The sequence below is a fragment of the Chrysemys picta genome, chromosome 15 (assembly GCF_011386835.1).
Source record: "Chrysemys picta bellii isolate R12L10 chromosome 15, ASM1138683v2, whole genome shotgun sequence".
Lineage (NCBI taxonomy): Eukaryota > Metazoa > Chordata > Testudines > Emydidae > Chrysemys > Chrysemys picta.
This window is the reverse complement of record NC_088805.1, coordinates 1,748,080-1,773,250: the sequence shown is the minus strand read 5'-3', so window position 1 is coordinate 1,773,250 and position 25,171 is coordinate 1,748,080. Positions and strand designations below refer to the sequence as shown.

General features: G+C 50.9%; 1 protein-coding gene across 1 annotated transcript in view; it reads left to right on the top strand.

Annotated features, from left to right (window-relative positions):
- Positions 1 to 25,171, top strand: part of CABP7 (calcium binding protein 7) — a 75,673-nt gene that overhangs the window by 40,429 nt on the left and 10,073 nt on the right. The window contains exon 2 of the mRNA XM_005278821.4: positions 15,361 to 15,504. Within this exon, the coding sequence (XP_005278878.1) occupies positions 15,361 to 15,504 (144 nt within the window). The remainder of the gene's footprint in view (positions 1 to 15,360; positions 15,505 to 25,171) is intronic.

The window sequence follows — 25,171 nt, the reverse complement described above, 5'->3', positions numbered from 1 at the left end:
CTTTGGAAGGCATGGAGCTGCCATTGGATGATTTCCTGGGAAGGGGAGCAGAGCTTTGCAGAAGAGGAAAGGATTTTAAAAAGGGCTCTGTTCCTTGGGGGGATTGTTGCAGAATTGTGAGCTCTGATCCAGTAATAACAACGAGTCCTTGTGGCACCTTAGAGACTAACACATTTAGTTGGGCATAAGCTTTCGTGGGCTAAAACCCACTTCATCAGATGCATGGAGGGGAAAATACAGTAATATATAAACAGCACATGAAAAGATGGGAGTTGTCTTACCAAGTGTGGGGTCAATGCTAAAGAGGCCAATTCAATTAAGGTGGAAGTGGCCTATTCTCAACAGTTGACAAGAAGGGGTAAATATCAAGAGAGGGGAAATTACTTTTGTAGTGCTAATGAGGCCAGTGCAATCAAGGTGGACGTCGGCCATTTCCAACAGTTGATAAGAAGGTGTGAGTATCAGCAGGGGGAAATTACTTTTTGTAGTGACCCATCCACGCCCAGTCTTTATTCAGACCTAATTTGATGGTGTCCAGTTCTGCAGTTTCTCGCTGGAGTCTGTTTTTGAAGTTTTTTTGTTGAAGAACTGCCACTTTTAAGTCTGTTATTGAGTGTCCAGGGAGATAGAAGTGTTCTCCAACTGGTTTTTAAATGTTACAATTCTTGATGTCTGATTTGTGTCCATTTATTATTTTGCGTAGAGACTGTCCGGTTTGGCCAATGTACATGGCAGAGGGGCATTGCTGGCACATGATGCCATATATCACATTGGTAGATGTGCAGGTGAACGAGCCCCTGATGGCGTGGCTGATGATGGTCCTATGATGGTGTTCCTTGAATAGATATGTGGACAGAGTTGGCAATGGGGTTTGTTGCAGGGCTTGGTTCCATAGCCTACGCCCAGTTCCCATGAGAGTTCTGTCTCCTGCATTCATGAACCTCCCACTTTGGAGTCAGTGTCAGGGTCCCAGAGGAACCTAGCTGTTGTGGGACATTGTGCTCATGGAGGGAGAAGCGTCTCTCAGGCAACAGGGCCTGTTCCATTGAGGGCTGGGACAGCAGGGTCCTGTGCTGGACTCTGTTCAATGGGTTGCAGCGCTGGGGTGAAGTGCTCAGGGCTCAGGCACCAGGCAGCACGTTCCCAGGGCGTGCAGCTCCATCCTGGCAGCTGAAGCACACTAATGGAGCCGGGAGGTCCTGAATGTCCTCACCGTGGCCAGGTCTGTGTCAGACAGGACAGGGCATGATCGGATGGCTAGTCACAGTCGGAGGGGGGCAGTTTGTGCTGCCCAAGGCTGCGGCTGATTTTACACTCAGCAGATAAGTGCCCTCGATTGTGGGGGAAGTTATGGAAGAAGAGAGATCTTCATGGCACTTCCCTCTTCATAGCAGCATCGCCTCCATCTCACCTGGGTGTGGCATTCACCAGCGGTTCTTTGTCCAGGGGCTGGTCACATCTGCCAGAGTGGAGACCTACAGCTGTCTACAGCTGGCAGTGCAGCCCAGATGGCCTCACCAGTTCCCCAGTGACTTCCTGTAGATGCTGAAGAGCATGGGGAGAGGGTTGAGGCTCAGGTGAGGGCTCTGGAGGGGGAGGAACAGTTGTCCAGAGCAGCCCCCTGGGTTTGGTAGGAGGGGAAAGTTCTGAGTTATTTCAGGGCCTTTCCACTCATCCCTTCATGGAGCCAGGCAGCAGTACTGGATGGTCAACACTTTTAAATGAATATGGATTCTATGGACAAGAAGTGGCCATGCCCCAGAGTCACAAGTGCTGTCTGTCCCATGCTGCCCTGGCCTGAGTGCTGACTGAGATGGCTCCAGGCCACTGGCAGGTGGCACTGGAGCCGGGAGTTTTGCAGGCTTCTCCAGGCGCTTACTTAGCTAAGGGAGGTCAGCCTGTGGGCAGCAGTTTGTGGGGTCTTTCACAGAGAGCAATGGTTTCATTAGTGCGGGGGGAGGGTGGGAGAGACCCCTCATCGAAGGAGATGCTGACAAGCGGTCAGTGGGGCTCGCAAGATGTTCTCCCCTCTCTCTTACTAGTTCAGAGGCACAGGGGGGCCTGGCTGCCCATAGTATGTCAGTGACTATTTCCTGCAAGAAGGGCATGAATTCCTGAAAGGAGGCTGCCTGGCTCCCAGCCCTCAGTTGGTTCTGGGAGGCTGATCAGGGATGTCAATGAGAAGTCCCTTAGGTCATGTTTGCCCTGAAGCTCCGAGCCAGCCTCCAAGCGCACAGACACGCACTAGCTATGCTCGAATTCATGTGCTAAAAACAGCAGTGGGGATGTTGCAGCATGGGTTAACCATCTGAGTATGGACCGAAGGGGGCAGGTGGGCTTGGATGCGGGTGGCTAATCTATGCCTGCCTTTGGTACAAGATCCACACTACTATTTTTAGCATGCTAGCTTGAGCAGAGCTAGCCCATGTCTGTCTAGTCGGATTGGGAGGCTCGCTCCCAGCTGCAGCGTAGACGTGCCCTTCAAAGGAGAGTGCGGCACGGATGTTTCTGGAGAGCAAAAGAAAACCATAAGAAGGAACACATCAGACTAGACCAATGGGCCATCGAGTCCCCGGGTTCTCAATCACGGGGTCACAAACAAGTGTCATCCCATAATGCCAATATTGTGATTAACCATTGGAATGACTTCCCGAGCTACGGATGTGGTGGATTCTCCATCATGTGAAATCTTTCTAACAGACACACTGCAGCTGAGCCAGAAGTTATGGGCTTGATTCTGGAATCACAGGGTGAATTCTCTGGCCTGTGTTATGCAGGAGGTCAGATGAGATGACATGGCCTTAAAATATATGAATCTAGACTAGGATCTTGTGTCTGATAGTGGACAATACCAGATGCTTCAGAGAAAGCTGTAAAACCCCATAAATCATCTCAGTGGGGAACAGTTACACCCTGGGGAATTTCCTCCTGATCATACCTGGTGATATGCCTATGCTGTGAACACAAGGGTTGAGATCCCTTGTCTTTTTGTCCTACCCAGTGTAAGTGAAGGTGCCATTCCCATTCGCAGATGGGCCTAGTCCATTTTGTAATAACATACAAGTTACCTGCTGCCATAATACCCTGCAGCAGGGAGTTCCATGGTGCCAGATTTGACTAACTCAATGCGCAGGGAGATATTTCGTTTTTGGTTTGATTAGACACAATGGGCCAAACTCAGAATCCAATCGACGCAGGGGTACTTGGGTGAAATGTAAAGCCCTGTGATATACAGGAGGTCAGAGTGGCCTAGAACCCTGTGACTCCGGGAATGGATCATTATAGGATAATGAACCGCAGCTGATCAAAATTTTTCGTTCAGACATTTTGTTCTGACAAAAAGTGGTCTTTTCTTTCAACAAAATGCTTTGTGAAAAATTTTGTTTCTTTCAAAATGTTCAGGATTTTTTTGTATGAAAAAAACAAAACCAAAAATGTTTCAGTTTTTGGAAACCAAAAACCATTAAAAACTGACACATTTTCGGCTTTCTGCCTTCTGTCAGAAAACCTGAGAGAAAAGTTTAGGGAAAAAATGAAAGATGTTGCAGTTCATTTTAAATGTTTTGCAGAAGATAGTGCCCACTTGCCAACCAGCTCGGAATGAACTCTAAGACACCGTCATTTATATCTTCTCCCAGTCCCTTCAGTGTATAATTTACACCAATTGAGACAACTCTCTGAATTTGGCTCATTGAACATTAAACACTCAAGTGCTGTTGTATGAAGGAACAGCAAAGACCAAGTGCTAATCTGACTGCCCAGCCCGAGTAGGGGAGGTACAAATCCTTCATCCCTGGAGCCTTCTGTTTATATGCAGAGTGGGAATGATTCCCTGTTGTCTACTCACTTTTTCCAGATCATTCGCAAAGGTGTTAAAGAAGACCAGCCCCTGCACTGATCTCTGTCAGTACCCCCTCCCACACCTCTCCATAGCTCTAAACAATGCCATTTACCTTTTGCCTGCAGTCCTTCAGCTAAGTTTCTAATCAGTGCTCCCATACAAGCCAAATGACATTAATTTTATGGATAAGATTTCATGAGCCGCTGTATAAAACACTTCCCTAAAACCCTGCTGTATTATATGCACTGCATTCTTGTCATCAGCTAATTTTACAATTCTATTTAAAAAAACAATCAAGCTTACATGGCAAGATTTGTTTCTTTATAACCCATTAATTAATTGCTCATAGCTCTTCTTTCCTCTGTTTTTAGTGATTTTTCTTTTCATCTGCATATTTGCACTGTTTACTTTACCTGTGATTGCAGTGAGACTGGCCATTGCAATCTAGTAATTGTCAGGATCATTCTTTGTTCACCAGAATGAAGACCAGTACCATGTTTACTTTTCTCCAAACTTCTCGTACCGGTCCAGTTTTCTAGGACTCTTCAAAGAATTAATGTCAGTAATGGAATAACTCTTTGAACTAATTCACTTAGCAGTAGTGGCTGCCTATTATAAGGGGATGACAAATTATGTATTCATGGTGCCCTTCCATCCCTAGGCTTAGTCCTTCCACATCACGGTTGTGTGGCACACTGATGGTAGGAAAATCGCCTCATCATTGTCCAGACTGTACTGTTCTGTGACTAAAGAGATTTCAGGTCTGTCAATCTGGTATCATTTGCCAGCTCTACATTCACTTGAAAGAGGGAGAGCAAAAAACCCTCACATTACATGATTTCTAATTCATGTTTAATGTTCCTATTTATTTCAAATGGCCAATTTCTCACCTGATGTATCTGTTCTGTTCTTTTTCTTCCTTACATTTTTCTTCTCTCTATGAAAAAGCCACACAGTGAAAGAAATGAAATAGAGGAAGGTTGATCTGAGGCAAAGGAGCTGGCCTGGGGCTCAGGAAATCTGGGTTCCTTCCAGACTGCCACAGACTGGATGACCATGGGCAAGTCTCTATGGGCTTCATTTCCCATCTGTAAAATTGGGCTAACAGTTCTCCTTTTCACATGGTGCAGTCGTCTCTCAGTGCCGGGGTTCCCGGGTGCTGTGATATAGCAGCGGAGATGCAGTCGTCTCTCAGTGCCGGGGTTCCCGGGTGCTGTGATATAGCAGCGGAGATGCAGTCGTCTCTCAGTGCTGGGGTTCCCGGGTGCTGTGCTGTGATATAGCAGAGGGAGGGCAGTTGTGTCTCAGTGTCAGGGGAGCCCAGATTCTCTGTTGTAATCCAGAGCTGAAGGAGTTAACACAAAAGACCTTGCAGTGTAGGCTGGTTTCAGAATCTCTTTGCCTGAGAACCTGGTACAATTCTTCTTATCGACATTTATGGTTATGGAACCAGCAATTGAGGGGAATTACAGCCGCGCATGTGCATTGGCCGTGCCAGCGCGTGTGCATTGGCCGTGCCAGCGCGTGTGCATTGGCCGTGCCAGCGCGTGTGCATTGGCCGTGCCAGCGCGTGCCTGGGGTTCTAAGGGGCCTGCAGAGAAGCTTCTCCAAAGGGAGATCCTCAGGATGAGGCTCCTGGTGGCCCTGGAGAGTCACTGCCTCCTTCACCAGTGTCACTTTCCTGTAGGGGGCATTTCACTATGGAGGGAGCCGGGCACTAAAGCATGGAGAAGCAGCCGGTGGCCCTCGAGCTGTGGGCCTGGTGCAGGGGCTGAGACATTTGAAGAACCCACATTCTGGATGTCAGTGCTGCCAGGCGAACGGGAGGCCAAGCGTGCCAGCCTCTGCTAAGCTAAGTGTGTGCAGGAGGAGGAGCTGGGGCTTGGATGCAGCGTGGGGCAGGGAGAGAGGGCTTTGGGAAGGGGAGAGCAGGTGTGACAAGAGAGGGGACGGAGGCAGGACCAGTAGGGATGGGGGGAAGGTGAGATAGGAGCATGCAGGTGACCGCAGGAGGTAACGAGGGCAGGGAGCAGAGAAAGGGGACCGAGTAAAGGAGAGTAGGGAGGGACGGGAAGGAAGGAAGATCCTGGGAGGGCTGGGGGCATGAAGGGGGACAGGGAGTGAGAGGCAGTGAAGGTAGGATCAGCACATCAGAGGGCTCAGGTGAGGGAGCCGCATACAGGAAGGGGGTGATTGCAGCTGTGGATTCCCTCCCATAGAGCCCATGTACCATGTGAAAACCAGCCCCTTTGGGACACACAAATCACCAGATCTTCTCAAGAACACCCCCAGAATGGCAGGCAGCTACAGCCTTGCCCAGTCTAGAGGAGTCCGTGTAGCCAGAACAGAATGGCCATGATCTGACATACTGAGGAGGGAAAGGGTCGCATGTATCTGCAGTGACCAGCCCCCGTGGGATTGGCCTGGGTGAGGTGCCAGGGGGTCAGCTGGAGGGAGGCATGTAGGGAGCCAATGCAGTATGTGACCAGACCTTTCACTGCTTACCCACACGGCGCACACAGAGCAGCTCAGCAGTCCCTGCTCTTTAGCGGATTCCCTGGCAATTGTTTGGGCAGGTCCCTGCTATAGACGAGGAAGTAATCGCGGTGATTAATTTGCAGAACGGTAATGCGAAGCAGAGATATAATTACAGGCGAATGCCCAGAAAGCGGCTGGTGCGATGGTGAGGCAGATAGTTATGTAAAGACACAGAGATGCCTACAGACTTAATCGCCTGCGTGACAGCAGGGGAGGAGGGGTGTCGTGCTCACCCGCCAGCTAAATGCCAGCTTCCTCCAATCTGCGAACTCTTGTCTTTGACATTGCCTGTTGAAATGATGGGTCCTGCTGGACCTGGGTCTGTCACATGACACAGGAAAACTTTGCTGCTGCCTTTGGCTATTGCTACACTATAGCTTAAGTCAATATAAGTTATGTCGCTCAGGGGTGTGACGTAATTTATGGTGATTTACGGTACCGCCGCTCGCTGTGGGTGGAGTAATTAAGCCAACAGGATTAGAGTGGCTACACAGAGCATTTATAGCCGCATCAGTGCAGCTGCACTGCTGTAAGCTCACTAGGGTAGCCATGGCCTGAGGCCCTGCTTACAACACAGAATAGATCCTGTTACAAAGTCCTGTCTAAAACCCAAGGGCTAGACATAAAAGTGCTGTAGTCCAGTGCTTGACTTGATGTCATGAGGACTGAGTTCAGCTCCCAGGTCTGCCACTGCCTTAGGCCTGCTCCACACTTAAAAGATAAGTCAACATGGTTATGGTGCCCAGGGGTGTGAAGCACCATAGTTAAGCCAAACTAACCCCCGGTGTAGATGTGGCTTGGTCGACGGAAGAATTCTCCTGCTGACCCAGCTACCACCGCTTGGGGAGGTGCATTAACTACATTGACAGAAAAAACCCTTCCATCACTACAGGAAGCATCTACGCTACAGTGCTGCTGAGTGTAGACATGGCCTACTGAGAGACCTTGGGCAAGTCACCTCCCCTCTCTGTGCCTCAGTTTCCCCATCTGAAGAATGGGGATAATGCCACTGCTGCCGCTGAGTAAAAGAGCTTTATAATCTCTAGATTAGGGACCCATTCTAAAGCACAGTGCAGTTGAGAGATCAGACCCAAGAAGCCCTCTGTAACTTTCAAGTATTATGCAATCCAGTTCACTTATAAGCCCTGTTTTCAGACACATCCCCTCTAAAATCAACAAATAAACACCCATGGGAGTTTTGACACAGTCCCCACATGACATTCTGATAAGTAAGCTGGAGAAATTCAGGCTCGGCAGAACTACCATTAAGTGTATACATAATTGGTTAAACAACTGCAAACAAAGAGTAACTATTCATGGAATGATGTCGGATTGGACAGAGGTCACAAATGGGGTTCCACAGGGATCTCTAAGAGGCAATACTTCCCCACTCACAAGCACAGAGTCTGAGTGTAGAAAAGAAACTTTTAATGAAAGGAGGGAAGTCACGCAACATTAATTAGGGAAAATGCCAAAAGCAGGATTCATAATCATAAAGCTGTGAGCAGGACACCCACCCCAGAGTGCATGGGGCTGTGCCTTCTGCCTCATGTTCTTGAGTCCAACAAGCAAAAGTTCCTTTTCTGAGCCCCTCTCTGCTCCCTCACCATACCCCACTCACAGTGGTTGTCCTTCGGTCAGTGAGGACGCCAGGGTTTAGAGGTACATCTGTGTGAGTTCGCCTCCCACCTGGGGGAGAAGGTACCTTGCTTGCTTCAGAATCTGCCGGCTGCGGTTCCTCTACCCTGGCTGTCCCACCAGTCCTGGATCCTGCTGCCTCACCAGCCACTCATTCACTAGCTGACTGTGAGTCACCTTCTGCTGCTACTTGCCTCTCTGCTGTGACCTCTGCACATCAGTCTCTGAGGGTGTGTCTACACTACGAAATTAGGTCGAATTTGTAGAAGCCGGTTTTATAGATATCGGTTTTATACAGTCGATTGTGTGTGTCCCCACATAAAATGCTCTAAGTGCATGAAGCTGGCGGACCGCGTCCACAATACCAAGGCTAGCGTCGCCTTCCGGAGCGTTGCACTGTGGGTAGCTATCCCACAGTTCCCGCAGTCTCCGCCACCCATTGGAATTCTGGGTTGAGATCCCAATGCCTGATGATGCAAAACAGTGTCACGGGGGGTTCTGGGTACATGCCGTCAGGCCCCTCCCCCTCCGTCAGAGCAACGGCAGACAATCGATTCGCGCCTTTTTACCTGGGTTACCTGTGCAGACAACATACCACGGCAAGCATGGAGCCCGCTCAGCTCAGCTCAGCTCACCATATGTCATCTGGGTGCCGGCAGACGTGGTACTGCATTGCTACACAACAGCAGCTAATTGCCTTTTGGCAGTAGACGGTGCAATATGACTAGTAGCCGTCATCGGCTATCTGGGTGCTGGCAGATCTGGGGCTGCATTGCTACACAGCAGCAGCTCCTTGCCTTTTGGCAGTAGATGGTGAATTACGACTGGTATTCATTGTTGTTGTACTCCAATTCAATCATAGGCACTTGGGCAGACATGTTTTGTCTCCTGGAGACTCAGTCCTGCCGGCAGTCCTATTGAACCGTCTTGACGATGATGGTTAGCAGTCGTAATACAGTATCTTCTGCTAAGCACCCAGAAGATGCCGAGGGCTATCAGTCATGCTGCACCGTTGGCTGCCAGCTTAAGATGTAAAAAATAGATGTATTCATTTGCTTCCCCCTCCCTCTGTGAAATCAACAGCCTGCTAAACCCAGGGTTTTGAGTTCAATCTTTGGGGGGGCCATGCTGTGTGACAGTTGTTTGTGTTTCTCCCTGATGCACAGCCACCTTTGTTGATTTTAATTCCCTGTACCTGTATGCAATGTTGTCAGTCGCCCCTCCCTCCGTCAGTTTCGCACCTTTTTTCAGACCAGACGCCATAGCACTGGGATCATGGAGCCCGCTCAGATCATCGCGGCAATTATGAGCACTATGAACACCACGAGCATTGTCCTGGAGTATATGCAGAGCCAGGACATGCCAAAGCAAAACCAGGACCAGCCGATGAGGTGATTGCAGCGCGGCAACGAGAGTGATGAGGAAATTGACATGGACACAGCCCTCACACAAGGTACGGGCCCCAGCAATGTGCAAATCATGGTGTTAATGGGGCAGGTTATAGCCGTGGAACACCAATTCTGGGCCCGGGAAACAAGCACAGACTGGTGGGACCGCATCGTGTTGCAGGTCTGGGACAATTCCCAGTGGCTGCGAAACTTTCGCATGCGTAAGGGCACTTTCATGGAACTTTGTGACTTGCTTTCCCCTGCCCTGAAGTGCCAGAATACCAGGATGAGAGCAGCCCTCACAGTTGAGAAGCGAGTGGTGATAGCCCTGTGGAAGCTTGCAACGCCAGACAGCTACCGGTCAGTCGGGAATCAATTTGGAGTGGGCAAATCTACTGTGGGGGCCGCTGTGATCCAAGTTGCCAGGGCAATCAAAGACCTGCTGATATCAAGGGTAGTGACTCTGGGAAACGTGCAGGCCATAGTGGATGGCTTTGCTGCAATGGGATTCCCAAACTGTGGTGGGGCGATAGATGGAACCCATATCCCTATCTTGTCACCGGAGCACCAAGCCACCGAGTACATAAACCGCAAGGGGTACTTTTCAATGCTGCTGCAAGCCCTGGTGGATCACAGGGGACGTTTCACCAACATCAACGTGGGATGGCCGGGAAAGGTACATGATGCTCGTGTCTTCAGGAACTCTGGTCTTGTTCAAAAGCTGGAGGAAGGGACTTTCTTCCCGGACCAGAAAATAACCGTTGGGGATGTTGAAATGCCTATCGTGATCCTTGGGGACCCAGCCTACCCCTTAATGCCATGGCTCATGAAGCCGTACACAGGCAGCCTGGACAGTAGTCAGGACCTGTTCAACTACAGGCTGAGCAAGTGCCGAATGGTGGTGGAATGTGCATTTGGACGTTTAAAAGTGCGCTGGCGCAGCTTACTGACTCGCTCAGACCTCAGCGAAAAGAATATCCCCATTGTTATTGCTGCTTGCTGTGCACTCCACAATATCTGTGAGAGTAAGGGGGAGACATTTATGGCGGGGTGGGAGGTTGAGGCAAATCGCCTGGCCGCTGATTACGCGCAGCCAGACACCAGGCGGTTAAAAGAGTACAGCAGAGCGCGGTGCGCATCAGAGAAGCTTTGAAAACGAGTTTTGTGACTGGCCAGGCTACGGTATGAAACTTCTGTTTGTTTCTCCTTGATGAACCCTCCGCCCCCCCCACCCAGTTCACTCTACTTCCCTGTAAACGAACCACCTCACCCTCCCCTCCCCCCTTCGAGCACCGCTTGCAGAGGCAATAAAGTCATTGTTACTTCACATTCATGCATTCTTTATTAATTCATCACACAACTTGGGGGATAATTGCCAAGGTAGCCCAATAGGGGTAGAGGAGAGGGAAGGAAAACGACACACTGCAGTTTAAAACTTTAACACTTATTGAAGGCCAGCCTTCCGATGCTCGGGCAATCATCTGGGGTGGAGTGACTGGGTGGCCGGAGGCCTTCCCACCGTGTTCTTGGGCGTCTGGGTGAGGAGGCAATGGGGCTTGGGGAGGAGGGCTGTTGGTTACACAGGAGCTGTAGCGGCAGTCTCTGCTCCTGTTGCCTTTCCTGCAGCTCAACCATACGCTGGAGCATATCAGTTTGATGCTCCAGCAGCCAGAGCATCGACTCTTGCCTTCTGTCTGCAAGCTGACGCCACCTATCATCTTCAGCCCGCCACTTGCTTTCTTCATTCCACGATTCAGCCCGCCACCTCTCCTCTCGTTCATATTGTGCTTTTCTATAGTCTGACATTGACTGCCTCCACGCATTCTGCTGTGCTCTTTCAGCGTGGGAGGACATCTGGAGCTCCGTGAAAATATCATCCCGAGTCTGCTGTTTTCTCCTTCTAATCTTTGCTAGCCTCTGCGAAGGAGAAACATTTGCAGCTGGTGGAGGCCAAGGGAGAGGTGGTTAAAAAAGACACATTTTAGAGAACAATGGGTACACTCTTTCACGTTAAATTTTGCTGTTCACATTACACAGCACATGTGCTTTCGTTACAAGGTCGCATTTTTCCTCTTATATTGAGGGCCTGCCGGTTTGGTGTGAGAGATCACGCACATGGTGCTAGGCAACAGAATTTGGCTTGCAGGCAGCCATGGTAAGACACAGTCTTTTGGCTTTTTTAACCCTCATAACATGTGGGAATGGTTTCAAACAGTAGCGCCCTCATTTCCCATACCAAGCACCCGTTGGGTTGGCCATTTAAAATGGGTTTGCAATGTAAAAGGAGGGGCTGGGGTTTCCGGGTTAACGTACAGCACAAACCCAACTACCCCCCCCCCACACACACACACACACACAATTCTCTGGGATGATCCCTTCACCCCTCCCCACCCCCACCTCGTGGCTAACAGCAGGGAACATTTCTGTTCAGCCGAGCAGGAACGGGCACCTCTGAATGCCCCCTTAATAAAATCACCCCATTTCAACCAGGTGACCGTGAATGATATCACTCTCCTGAGGATAACAAAGAGATAAGGAATGGATGTTGTCTGCATGCCAGTAAACACCAGGACCATACGCTGCCATGCTTTGTTATGCAATGGTTCCAGACTACATGCTACTGGCCTGGCGTGGTAAAGTGTCCTACTGTGGCGGACGGGATAAGGCAGCCCTCCCCAGACACCTTTTGCAAAGGCTTTGGGAGTACATGAAGGAGAGCTTTCTGGAGATGTCCCTGGAGGATTTCCGCTCCATCCCCATACATGTTAACAGACCTTTCCAGTAGCTGTACTGGCCACGATTGCCAGGGCAAATTAATCATTAAACACGCTTGCTTTTAAACCATGTGTAATATTTACAAAGGTACGCTCACCAGAGGTCCCTTGTGTGCCCTCAGGGTCTGGGAGCACGCCTTGGGTGAGTTCGGGGGTTACTGGTTCCAGGTCCAGGGTGATAAACATATCCTGGCTGTTGGGGAAACCGGTTTCTCCGCTTCCTTGCTGTGAGCTATCTTCATTGTCATCATCATCATCTTCCATGTACCCCAAACCCGCTTCCCTGTTGCATGTTTCTCCATTGACGGAGTCAAAGCACAAGGTTGGGGTAGTGGTGGCTGCACCCCCTAGAATGGCATGCAGCTCCGTGTAGAAGCGGCATGTCTGCGGCTCTGCCCCAGCCCTTCCGTTTGCCTCTCTGGCTTTGTGGTAGGCTTGCCTTAGCTCCTTAATTTTCACGCGGCACTGCTGTGCGTCCCTGTTATGGCCTCTGTCCTTCATGGCCTTTGAGACCTTTTCTAATATTTTGCCATTTCGTTTACTGCTACGGAGTTCAGCTAGCACTGATTCGTCTCCCCATATGGCGAGCAGATCCCATACCTCCCGTTCTGTCCATGCTGGAGCTCTTTTGTGATCCTGGGACTCCATCATGGTTACCTGTGCTGATGAGCTCTGCGTGGTCACCTGTGCTCTCCACACTGGGCAAACAGGAAATGAAATTCAAAAGTTTGCGGGGCTTTTCCTGTCTACCTGGTTAGTGCATCTGAGTTGAGAGTGCTGTCCAGAGCGGTCACAATGAAGCACTGTGGGATAGCTCCTGGAGGCCAATAACGTCGAATTCCATCCACACTACCCCAAATCTGACCCGCAAAGGCCCATTTTAGCGCTAATCCCCTCAGAGGTGGAGTAAAGAAACCGGTTTAAAGGGCCCTTTAAATCGAAAGAAAGGGCTTCGTTGTGTGGACGTGTCCAGGCTTAATTCGATTTAACCCTGCTAAAGTCGACCTAAACTCGTAGTGTAGACCAGGGCTTAATAATTTTGAACTCTTTGCAGGGTGGGCAGAAACTGCTCCACCTCAAGTGATTTCAGTTCTGACTGATTATTTAAAATAGTAAAGAGGCTCCTAATGAAGCTTATATAGCTCTTTATTTGAACAGTGGGGAGGAATAGGTTAAACCAGTCTGGAAAGGACCCTAGTGGAGGTGCCACACACCTCCTGGCTAGAACACCTGTCCTCACCCCTTTTACTTCCACAGACCTCTGGCATTTGAGCCCCTGGCTTAATGAGGTCCTTTCAGCTGAGGGTCACCCTCTCATTTAGGACAGGTTAAGCACAGTTCATAGAATATCAGGATTAGAAGGGACCTCAAAGCAGGACCAATCCCCAGACAGATTTTTTGCCCCAAATGACCCCCTAAAGGATTGAATTTACAACCCTGTGTTTAGCAGACCAATGCTCAAACCACTGAGCTATCCCTCCCCCCTTTATTCACAATAATGCCAACATTGGTAACAGCATTTCATTACCCCTGCATTCAGTACTAAGATGATTTGTAACCCAACACCAGCCAAAGTTGATCACTTTGAGCAATACAGCAGATAACTAAGCAGAGTAGGTGTGTTCATGTAAATACAGTTTGCTCTTGAAGTCTCTCTCCCTCCCACCTAGCTGTCAGGGAAGAATTCAGCAGACCATGCTTACATCTAGTTTGGAAAAGAGGAGATTAAGGGGGGGACATTATAGCAGTCTTCAAATACTTGAAAGGCTGCCATAAAAAAGATGGAGAATAGTTGTCCTTTTTTGCCACAGAGGGCAAAACAAAAGGCGATGGGTTCAAACTACAGCAGTGCAGATTTAGATGAAATCTCAGGAAAAACTCCCTACCTGTAAGAACAGCAGGACAATGGAACAGACGCCCAGGTTGGTCATGGAAGCTCCTTCCCTGAAGGCTTTCAAAAGGAGGCTGGATAGCATCTGTCTGGGATGGTTTAGGGTACATCTGCACTACCCGCCGGATCAGCGGGTAGTGATCGATCTATCGGGGATCAATTTATTGTGTCTAGTGTAGACATGATAAATCGATCCCCAATCACTCTGCTGTCCACTCCTGTAGTCCACCGTGGCAAGAGGCGGAAGCGGAGTCGACGGGGGAACGGCGGCAGTCGACCCTGCGCCGTGAGGATGTGAGATAAGTCGACCTAAGTTACGTTGACTTCAGCTACTCTATTCTTGTAGCTGAAGTTGCGTATCTTAGGTCGATCCCTCCCCCCACCAGTGTAGACCATGCCTTTGACACAACTCCTGTATCTTGGCAGGGGATTAGACTAGATAACCCTTGTGGTCCCTCCTAGCCCTATGATTCTAAATTGGTAGAATTTTTCTATCTTGTTCCCTGCAACTCAAGCAACTGGGTCTGGAGTGAGAGGTTCCCCCAAATCCAGGGGGCGTGTGATGTTCCCAGTTGGAACATTCATATAACCCTTTTTAGACACGTGCTCACTCAGAACTCAGTAAATACCCAGGGTGCGGACACAACAGGGATGGCTCCACTCCATGGTTATTAGAAATGAATCCATTAAACAGCAACAAGACGCTTTCAAAGGGCTGCAGCTCGTGGGCACGCTATAGTGAACATGCTGAAACACCAGGGAATGAGCCGCGCTCCAGACATCACTGTAACAACGTCATTAAGCCAGAGCCAGTAAAATCATGCCTGTAAAAGCTATTTTTAAGATTGGTTATTTTTCAACAAACAGGTATTTAGGCACCTAATTCCCATTGATTACCATGGGAATTAGGCATCTAAATACCTTAGAGGCTCTGGGCTTTGGTCTCTCTGTGCCTCAGTTTCTCATCTGTGCACTGGGGATAATAGCTCTGCTCTGCCTCCTGGGAACATGTGAGGATAAACATGTTAGAGATCATGAGGTGCTCAGGGACTGGCGCCAGAAAAGGACTCTCGACAGACAATGCTGTGAGTTTAAGCAGCATATTTCCAGCTGAAGATCCCATCCCTACAGGACAGCAGACATTCCCAGTGAGAATCACTACCATGCCAAGGGGGTGGGGAGAATCGGACCCCTGTCTGTACTACCCCCTGGGAGTCAATGCCCCAGGGCTCAGGTGGGTGACGGGGCAACCCAGCTGACAGACTCACTCACTCCCCTCCCTCTCCACAGAGATCCGGGAAGCCTTCAAAGTGTTCGACCGGGATGGGAATGGCTTCATCTCTAAGCAGGAGCTGGGCACGGCCATGCGCTCCCTGGGCTACATGCCCAATGAGGTGGAGCTGGAGGTCATCATCCAGCGGCTGGACATGGATGGTAAGTCTTACCTCTTCTGTCCCTTCTGCCCCTGGGCGTAGCGCTGCCCCTCAGACCCTAGGACCTTCCTGGGACCCATCCCTGTGACAGGCCTGCGGGGGCACAGCAGAGAGCTCCCTCATTCCCCTGGGACTTCTCCCACATTCCTTCCTACTCCATCCTCTCTCCCTCTTTCAGCCCCTCCCCCGCTGGTCCCCAGCGCCCCTGCTGTCAGTACATGGGGCTAGGCATGGGCCTGGTGTGCAAAGCAGAAAGCCCAGTGGGGGAAGCAGCAAACCAGGGCTGTCACAAGAGGCCAGCACTTCCCCAAGAGTGAGCATGGCTGGACTGGGAGTGGGTGTGGCCAGGGAGGCTGGGGGATGCCCTCCCAGGGAGGGGGAAGGCAGAAATACTGCCTGCCCCCTGGAGGTGACTCCCCCCTTCCTGGATGCTGTCCCACACACACTCCATATCTTCCTGTGTCCGTGGGGTGACTCCAGCCCAGAGGAGCAGAGATGGCAGGGCCACGAAAGCCCTCCTGGGTGGCCCATTCTGATTCCCTATCAGGGCAGGACTTCTCACTGCCTCGCTGGGGTCTGGGTACCTGCAGCATCTCAGCCAGCAAGGAGAGTCACAGATAACAGAAATGGGGTTATAGGGGCTGGAACTAGGGATGCTGGGGAGGCTGCTGCACCCCCTGGCTGGAAGTGGTTTCCATCATATCCAGGGTTTACAGTTTGGTTCAAGGGCTCTCAGCACCCCCACTATACAAATTGTTCCAGCGCCCCTGAATGGGGTCGTCGTCTACCCAGCTCAGCCTGCTCCCCATGCCCCCAAACTATCACAATCACACTGCCCCAAGCAAACCCCTCTCTGCCAGAGTGTCCCTATGCTCTCTCCACTGAATTCCTCACTCCCTCTCCTACCATTGCTGTCATCTCTCTCCCATCTTTTGCTGTCTCTTTCCGGCTAGCTTTCTTTCACATTGTCTTTCTCATTTTGGGTTTCTCTCCAGCTCCCTCACCTGCCACCTCTTCATCTTTCACTTTCTCCCGCTCATTCACTGGCTCCATCCCTCCATGTCTCATGGCTCTCTGGCCATCTCTCAGGGTCCCTCATATCCCCCCGAGTAACTCTCATTGACACATATCGTGCAGCGGAGAATCGTACCCCTTAGCATTCTCCTCCTCCCTTATCTTTCTCCTTCTCTCCATCTCTCCTACGCTGCTCCATTCTCTGTCTTCCTGCGCTCCGCTGTCTCGCTGGCGTGACTCTAATGCAAGCCGCATTGCCAAAGCTATAACAGATTTGATGTCACCAGCTAAAGAGACTATTTTCTTTGAGAATGGATATAATCTCTCTGCTGTAAAAGGTGACAGCTCAATGAAATACGCTCAGGTGTGTGAGTGTGACTGCAGCTGTCTGAGTATGGGATGGACGTGCTGCCAGAGCTGCCTTCCTCCGCAGCCACTCACGCTGCCTCTGCCCTCTGCCGCAGCGGAGATGGAGCTATGCTGTCAGCTCGCCAGCTCTTGTCTTGGAGTACCTGAGCCAGTGGGAAAGGAAATGCAGCTGATCCATATTCCAGGGGCTTCTCATTTTCTCTAGTTATTTTCCATTTTTGCTGCCATCTCCTCATTGCAAACTCCTGATCCTTCTTGCCCTTTTACATTTTAAACATTTGTTAAAGAGGTGGACGGCAGCTAGTTCTCAGTGGTAGCAGATGACAGAACAAGGAGCAATGGTCTCAAGTTGCAGTGGGGGAGGTCTAGGTTGGATATTAGGAAAAACTTTTTCACTAGGAGGGTGGTGAAGCACTGGAATGGGTTACCTAGGGAGGTGGTGGAATCTCCATCCTTAGAGGTTTTTAAGGCCCGGCTTGACAAAGCCCTGGCTGGGATGATTTAGTTGGGGCTGGTCCTGCTTTGATCAGGGGGTGGGACTAGATGACCTCCTGAGGTCCCTTCCAACCCTGAGATTCTATTATTCTAGTTATAGGCTCAATATTTAGATTTTTACAACAGGATTTACAAAATCCTAATAGGAATAGAAAAATTTGTGTAAGATGTGGCAATGTGTGTACCGCAGTGCCTTCCGGGATGTGTCCATCACAGGAAAAGTAGCCTACTACTGCTACCAGGTAATGATATTGTTCCTTTAGTTCAAGTGATGGAGCACTGTACTGTGGATCTGAAGGCTTAGGGTTCAAACCCCTGCTGAGTCCTGCAGGGTTTTTTTTTTTTTTTTTTTTTAACTGAAAGCAGTTTTAAATGCACACCTTCCCCTGCAGAATGGGGAACCTAAACATCACAGTGCTATATTCATCCCCAGAACCAGGAAATGAAATTGACCAGCCTACAGTCGTTTCACTGTCAAAGCTGAGTGCAGTGAAAAAATGAGCAACATGAACAGTGAACAATAAATTAGATTTCAATAAACCCTTTCAGGTTTAATCATCTAAAGTGCTCTTGGTAACAAGGATGAGGGGAAAATGCAGATATCTGTGTGCATGCATGTGGACTGTGTCCATTAGGGAGTCAGCCAGCGTAACATTGGAACCAGAGTGCAGTTTGATCTCCGTTTCCCTTCACACCATCACTCCCTCCCACACATCTCAAACCGGACCTGTAGTGAAGTCAGCTGCCCCTTCTGTGACTGGAGAGTCCAGGCCAGAACATAGGGAGACCCTGTGTGGCGAACCTGGGCAGTGCAGGCTGGGAGCTGCAGAACCAGAGAGAACTCCAGGGGGTGTCTGTGCCCAGCAGCCTTGTAAAAGAATTCCCTTGAACTCATTACAGTTAAGTCCTGTCTCTTTTGCCATGAAGGATCCATCACTTTCCCTTATCTAACTGTTTGTTATCAGAACCCCTGGCACCAGAGAGCTCTGTGGCATGAGTCTGGGCTTGTTTTATGGCGGCCTTTGCCCTCCCTCCCAGTCTCACTGTGTCCTCCTCCCTTCCAGACTATTTACCATGCTGCCTCTAAGGCCACCCTCATCCTTCCCAGAAACCCTCATCAGCTCCCTTTAGTGCAACAGACTCAGCTCTCCCAAGCCCTGTAGCACCTCCTACATTTCTGAGGTTGTCTTCTGCTTTCCCAGCCACTCCCAGCTCTCCTCCCAATCCCCTCGTCTTCCTGCTCACCTTCCACCTTGCTGCCCTGTAGCCCTGGCAGGGCCTCTCACCTCCCCGTCAGGTTCCCTTTGTTTGACTCTTTGACCGCACTCCTGTCCCTGTTATTTCATTCGTTGTCCCCCGGAATCGCTTGGCTTCCAGGTCCTGTAGATCCTCCTCTTAGGCTGGGGGGAGGTCCTTTAGCAGATCCTTCCTGGATCCCAATAGGATGAACCTCTCACCTCCTTCAAGTCTCTCCCTAAAACCCACCTCTTCCAAAAATACTTCCCCCTCCCTCTCCTCCTGGGCCATCGCTTCTCTCATCTGTGTTAGGAGGGGTAGAGAATATCTTTGCCTCTGTGTCTGTAAGGAGCTGGGTACTCTACGATGCACTATAAACACATAGTATAAATATTAATCATCATAATGATCATGGCGGCTGTGATGACCTATGAGCTTCGTTTAGTGCAGGGGTAGGCAACCTATGGCACGCGTGCTGAAGGCGGCGCGCGAGCTGATTTTCAGTGGCACTCACACTGCCCGAGTCCCGGCCACAGGCCCGGGGGGCTCTGCATTTTAATTTAATTTTAAATGAAGCTTCTTAAATATTTTAAAAATCTTATTTACTTTACATACAACAATAGTTTAGTTATATATTATAGACTTATAGAAAGAGACCTTCTAAAAATGTTAAAATGTATTACTGGCACATGAAACCTTAAATTAAATGAAGACTCGGCACACCACTTCTGAAAGGTTGCCGACCCCTGGTTTAGTGGAATTTAACGACCTGGTGTGACAACTAATTTGCAGCCTGTTTCTCAAAGGCTGGGAAGAGCTAGGCATCACTGCCCCAGCCCAGCTCTGCTGCACTGGCTTTGATCAGCTGTGCTTCTGTCAGTGCAGTCTCGTGGGCGCGGTGTGATCCCAGACGGTGCCATGTAGCCCAGTGAGAGCTGGAGGGGATTGGAGAGCCTTAGGCCTGAGATCCAGAGCTGCTGGATTTGTTTCCTTGCAAGAGGTGATAACGTTACCAAGACCAACAGCAACATAAAGACTGCAGGGAACATGCTGCTAGAGAGACGTGTGTCTATTGCACATATACCACACTGTAGTAGGTCCTAGCCGGGGCTCGACCCTTCCGGGTGAGAGAGGAGCCACACCGACTCACTACTGTGGGAACAAGCAGTCAGTTAGTCCCAAAACTCCGGCTCTTTGGTGCAGAGTCGGAGCAACCACAGTTAAAGCTCAGGCCCTTGACTGCAGGGGGCTGAGCGAGCAAGCAGTTCAGGAGCCCAGGCCCTGGATCAGGGCGGGGCAAACACAGTTAGCTCAGACCCTTGTTTGCAGGGGCTGAGCAGGCAAATAGTTCAAAGCCCAGGCCCTGGATCAGGGCGGGGCAAACACAGTTAGGCTCAGGCCCTTGTTTGCAGGGGCTGAACGAGCAGACAGTTCAGAGCCCAGGCCCTGGATCAGGGCGGGGCAAACACAGTTAGGCTCAGGCCCTTGTTGCAGGGGCTGAGCGGGCAGATAGTTCAAAGCCCAGGCCCTGGATCAGGGCGGGGCGAACACAGTTAGGCTCAGGCCCTTGTTTGCAGGGGCTGAGCGGATAAACAGTTCAGGTAAGGCATGCCTAGGCTTCCGTAGCCGAGCGTTGGGTGAGGGGGAAGCCTGCCACCCGTGCGGAGGGTGGCAGGGGGGAACGTAGGCCCACCCACTCCACTGCGTTCCAGCCCGGGGCCCTAACAGCGGTTGCTGCCGCTGCTGGTCAGTGGGGTATCCAGACCGCAACACACTGACATAGGCTCACACTCGGTTACAGCCGGACCGGGGTCGGCTACCCCCGGGCTGCTTCCATGATCCCCCTCAAAGCCTACCTCGTTCGTCGCGCCGGGATCGGGCCAGTCCATCTGCATGGGCTCCTCTCTGCCCGGGCTCGGCGGCAAGTCCGGTAGCTCTGCCGGGAAGTCCGGCCAATGGTCCTCAGGCGGCTCCTCTGGATAGCAGCAGGGGCAAAGGGGTTCGGGTCCAGTCTCACCCTCAGGGTTAGTGGGGTGCGGTTCCCAGGGATTCTCCCAGTGGCGGGCATGAACGGGCTCCGGCGGCTCCTCCTCGTAGCGGGCCCGGGGTAGCTCAGGCCAGCTAGGGTCCAGGCCTCGGTCTTCGACGGTCTCCTGGCCGGGAGCTCCCGACCGCACGTCTGCTCCCTGTGGTGGCTGGCCGCCAACTGAGCTCTGGCGGCCGGCCTTTATACTTCCTGTCCCGCCCCTTGACTTCCGGGGGGCGGGGACAGGCGGTGGTGGTCCCACCCACTCTGGTGCCTGCACGTGGGCTCCCTCTTCCGGGCAGGAGGGGAGCCACACCGACTCACTACACACACCATGTCAAGGAAATAAAGGAGGGACTTGGGATGAGAGTCTGTGCTAGGCCTTCAGAAGGGGCATCCAAGATGGCTTTGAGATTCTGGGCTGCTCCAGGGGCTCTGTGGCCCCCATCAGAAATTAGAGCAGCCCAAGGGGTGCTCTAATTTATGGAACCCTCCCAAGCGCTGCCTATGCAGTGCCTGCAGCAGTGCCAAATCCTTATAGAGCTGTGAGCTATGGAGATGCTCCCTCTGTGCCAGGGCTTGCAATGGGCACTGCATAAGGCTGGTTATGGCAACTCTACACCATGCCGGCACTGCAGGCCTTTCCCCCAGCCCATTGCTGCATAGTTTCATCCCCTATGCATCAGCACAGCAGCATTTGGAAGCTGGGGGAAGGGACAGAACCAGTCCCTTTGTTTTTCCACACAATGGGCTGGACTCTGGTCTCGCTGACATGGGTATAATCTGGAGCAGCTCCACTGTACAGATGGCCACAGAGTAATGGAGGTCAGAGGCGGGTCTACACTTTAAAATCACTTTAAAAAATCACTTTAAAATCTGCACCTGTTGCTCTTTTACTGATCTGGGACCAGAAACAGCATGTTAATTGCATGTTAATGTATTGGATGGGGTGAGGGGTTCTTAACTTTTAAAAGCCCTTCAGGCAAGGCTGCCAGGTCACCATCTCCCTCCCTTATTAATTTGTAGTGCCAGCACTGGAGACCAAAGTTCTTTTTATCCACAGGAAAGGTACAGCACAGACAAATGCAGGGCAAGCACCCCACTGCTCTGCCCCACCAATGTGGGTCAGCCCTACCCTGTAGGGGTCCAGTCCTGGGAGAGAAGGAAGTTCAGTCTCCAAACATCATTCTCTCCTTGCTCTCTCTGCTCAGAATGCCATCAACAAGTTGTGGAGGTGGTTTTGTGAGATCCCAACTCATTTCACACAGGCCCCCTCCAAAGGCCTCCCAAGCCAGCCCCCCAGTTCTTTGTCCTGCAGGGCAGACTTGTCACAAAGCTTTGTTCATGGTAATGCATGGCTCCTTGAGCACTGGAGAGCTAGACCTACTGGTGTAGGACAGACACCTGATTCCAGGGAGAGCAGCAGCGCCATCTCCAACACACCCCCCTCCCCTCCCGCCTCTTTAAAGGCTTCCCAACCATAGAATACCAGGGTTGGAAGGGACCTCAGGAGGTCATCTAGTCCAACCCCCAGATAGATTTTTGCCCCAGCTCCCTAAATGCCCCCCTCAAGGATTGAACTCACAACCCTGGGTTTAGCAGGCCAATGCTCAAACCACTGAGCTATCCCTCATTCCATGTGGAAGAGGAGCACGCTCAGAAAGCGTGGCACCTGGCCTGCCAAGCCTGATACCCCCTCCCACAGCCTGGGGATGATCCTGGCCCCCTGAGATAGGTTTGGAAATTGAACTCCCTGCATTTGGGGTGTTCTGTTTCCAGCCCAATTGGGCTTGTACAGGGATTGAAGGGTTCCCTTCACACCAGCAGCCAGACCATGTTCAACTATGGCAGAGGCAGGGGGAGGCAAATATGTCACTCATGTTTCATGTATTGCATGCCGTGTAATAGCACGCGAGAACTCCAAACTCAGAAAACTAAACTGGCTCTTTACTAAAAGGACGATTTAGAAAGAGCATTCCAGCCACGTGAACACAGACTGACTTCGTGGGGCATCCTCACACTCTTCCCTCCTGCACCCTGTGCTCCTCCCTCCAAGTTCCATGCAGGTTGCTACAATGGGGAGGGGTGTAGTTTTAAATACCACTCTGTTCCTAGAAGAGACTCGGCCTTGTTAGCTAACATCTTTCCTTTCTGGACTGGTTAAACATACTGGTGCTCCAGCTTCCCATCCCCTTGTAGTAGCGCTCCTCCTGCAGCATCCCCAGAGCTCAGATGTCCCATCTTCCCTGATAACCACTCCCCAGGTTCTGATCCCCAGCTCACCAGCGGCATTGTCCCAGAAGCACACCATCTGCCCCAGGCTCTGCTCTCCAGCTCAGCCCTTTCCTTGTGTCTCAGAACCTTAGCAATGAGGTGGGATCAGAGTTTCTTGTTGTCCTTTGCTGGCAACAGTTCAGGGAGCCCTGTGACCTTTGAGTTTTTTGTCTCTGAGTGTCCTCTTAGTGTCTGATCCTGCTGGCGTGCTGCAGTTGTGGAGAGGGCCCTACTCTCTCAGTGACAGCTGAAGGAAGTTATCAGCATAAAGGAGAGAATTAATGCTGGCATCCCTTCCCCTAATAATTACCCAGAGGCTGCTGGCTTTGCTGGCACAGGCCCCAGATCTCTGGGATGGGTATTAGCAAGTCCCAGAAGGAGGCTGCGGCCCTGTCTCACTGCCCACTAGTCTCCAGAGTATTGGCCTTCCTGCTGCGTGAGCCCAGGAGCACATTTCCCTAATGGGACCTCCATACCTGCTTGCTCTGGGGCAGCGGAGGAAGAGCCAATCAGAGGCTTTTGCACAGTTACCATGACTCTTAGACTCAGACTTTAAGGCCAGAAGGGACCATCATGATCACCTAAATCTGGCCACCTGCATATTGCAGGCCACAGAACCCCACCCACCCACTGCTGTAACAGACCCCTAACCTCTGGCTGAGTTACTGACATCCTCACATCATGGTTTAAAGACTTCAGGTTACAGAGAATTCCCCATTTACACTAGTTTAAACCTGCAAGTGATCCATGCCCCACGCACCAGAGGAAGGCGGAAAAACCCAGGGTCTGTGCCAATCTGACCCAGTGTCTGTGTCCTAGGAAATGTCTAAAGTACAGGCAGATAAGAGAGCTACAGAAATGATCAAAGGTTTAGAAAACCTGACATGTGAGGGAAGGTTAAAAAAAGGACTATGTTTAGTCTGGAGAAAAGAGGACTGAGGGGGGAACCTGATAACATTCTTCAAATATGTTAAGGGTTATTAAAAAGAGGCTGGTGATCAATTGTTCTCACAAGATGAGCAGAGGGTCATCTCTGGCTGAGATCGTTCCCTATCTCCTCTGCTCATGTCTCTCTCACTCGGATTGTTCTCTCTTCTTTTTTCTCTGTCCTAGCTGTCTCTCTCTCCTTCACTCCATTCTATTTCCCTCCCATCTTTCTGCCTGTCATCTCTTTACATCTCCTCTGCATCACGCTCTCTCCTCCTCGCTTCCCCTTTGAGCCACATGATAGGCGGAGCCCAGGCTCACACTGACTGGTCAGGTCCTCTCTTGGTGCCGATGGCTTAATCCATAGTGCCCATGTGGCTCACACTATCCCTGCCTCTGTCCCCCGTGTCGCCCGCCCCTCCCGGCTATGCAATGGCATGTCCTCACGCAGCATGGATGCTCTGTGCTGTGTTGATCAGCGGGGGATTCCCCAGCACCAGCCCAGAGACTGTATCTGGCCCATTAACAGGGCTGCATTTGGAAATCAGGGTTTGGCACAAGCAGCCAACCCAGCTGTGTGAACTGTGCAACAGAGCATTACCCACTCACAGCGTCCTTTGAGCCAGGGGGACGGGGGGGGGGGACGGGCACAAAAGCCACTGGGCAGGGACGGGGGGAGAGGGGGCACAAAAGCCACTGGGCAGAGCTCCGGCCCGGTCAGAACTTCAAAGCTGTCTGAAGGGTTCAAAACTGACCCATTTTTCATCTATGCAAAATTTTGTATTTACTTATTTAAAATTGAATATTGAAAACACCACAGAAATGGTTATCAAAAAATTAACCTTTGGTAAAACATTTCAACCCAAAATATCAAGGAGGAGGGAAGGGCAGGAGCTTTTTTGAAAATAAATCCCAGAAGATTTACATCAGATGGTAAGCTCTTGGGGCAGGGACGGCCCCTTTGTTCTGGGTGTGTACAGTGCCTAGCGCAACAGACGCCAGGCCAGGGCCAGGGTTCTGAGGCACTACCACAGCACAAATAATATTTTGACAGTGTTGATGATTTTTCTTGAAAAAACTAGTCATTTTGGGGAAAGTGTCAGTTTTTCATTGAAAATGAACCTTTCTGTTCAAACTGTGCCAACCTCTCACCCACTCGAATCTCACTGCCCCTGTCTCCGACTGTGCGCCTGCCTCACAGCCCCGGGCTGCCCCTGCAGAGTGCTTGTTGGCCATTGAGCCCTGAGCTCCTCACTCTTTCATCCAAGTTCAGCCTCTTTTCTTTAGACCACGCTCTGCTGCCTTTCTGCCAGTCCCCATCTCCACT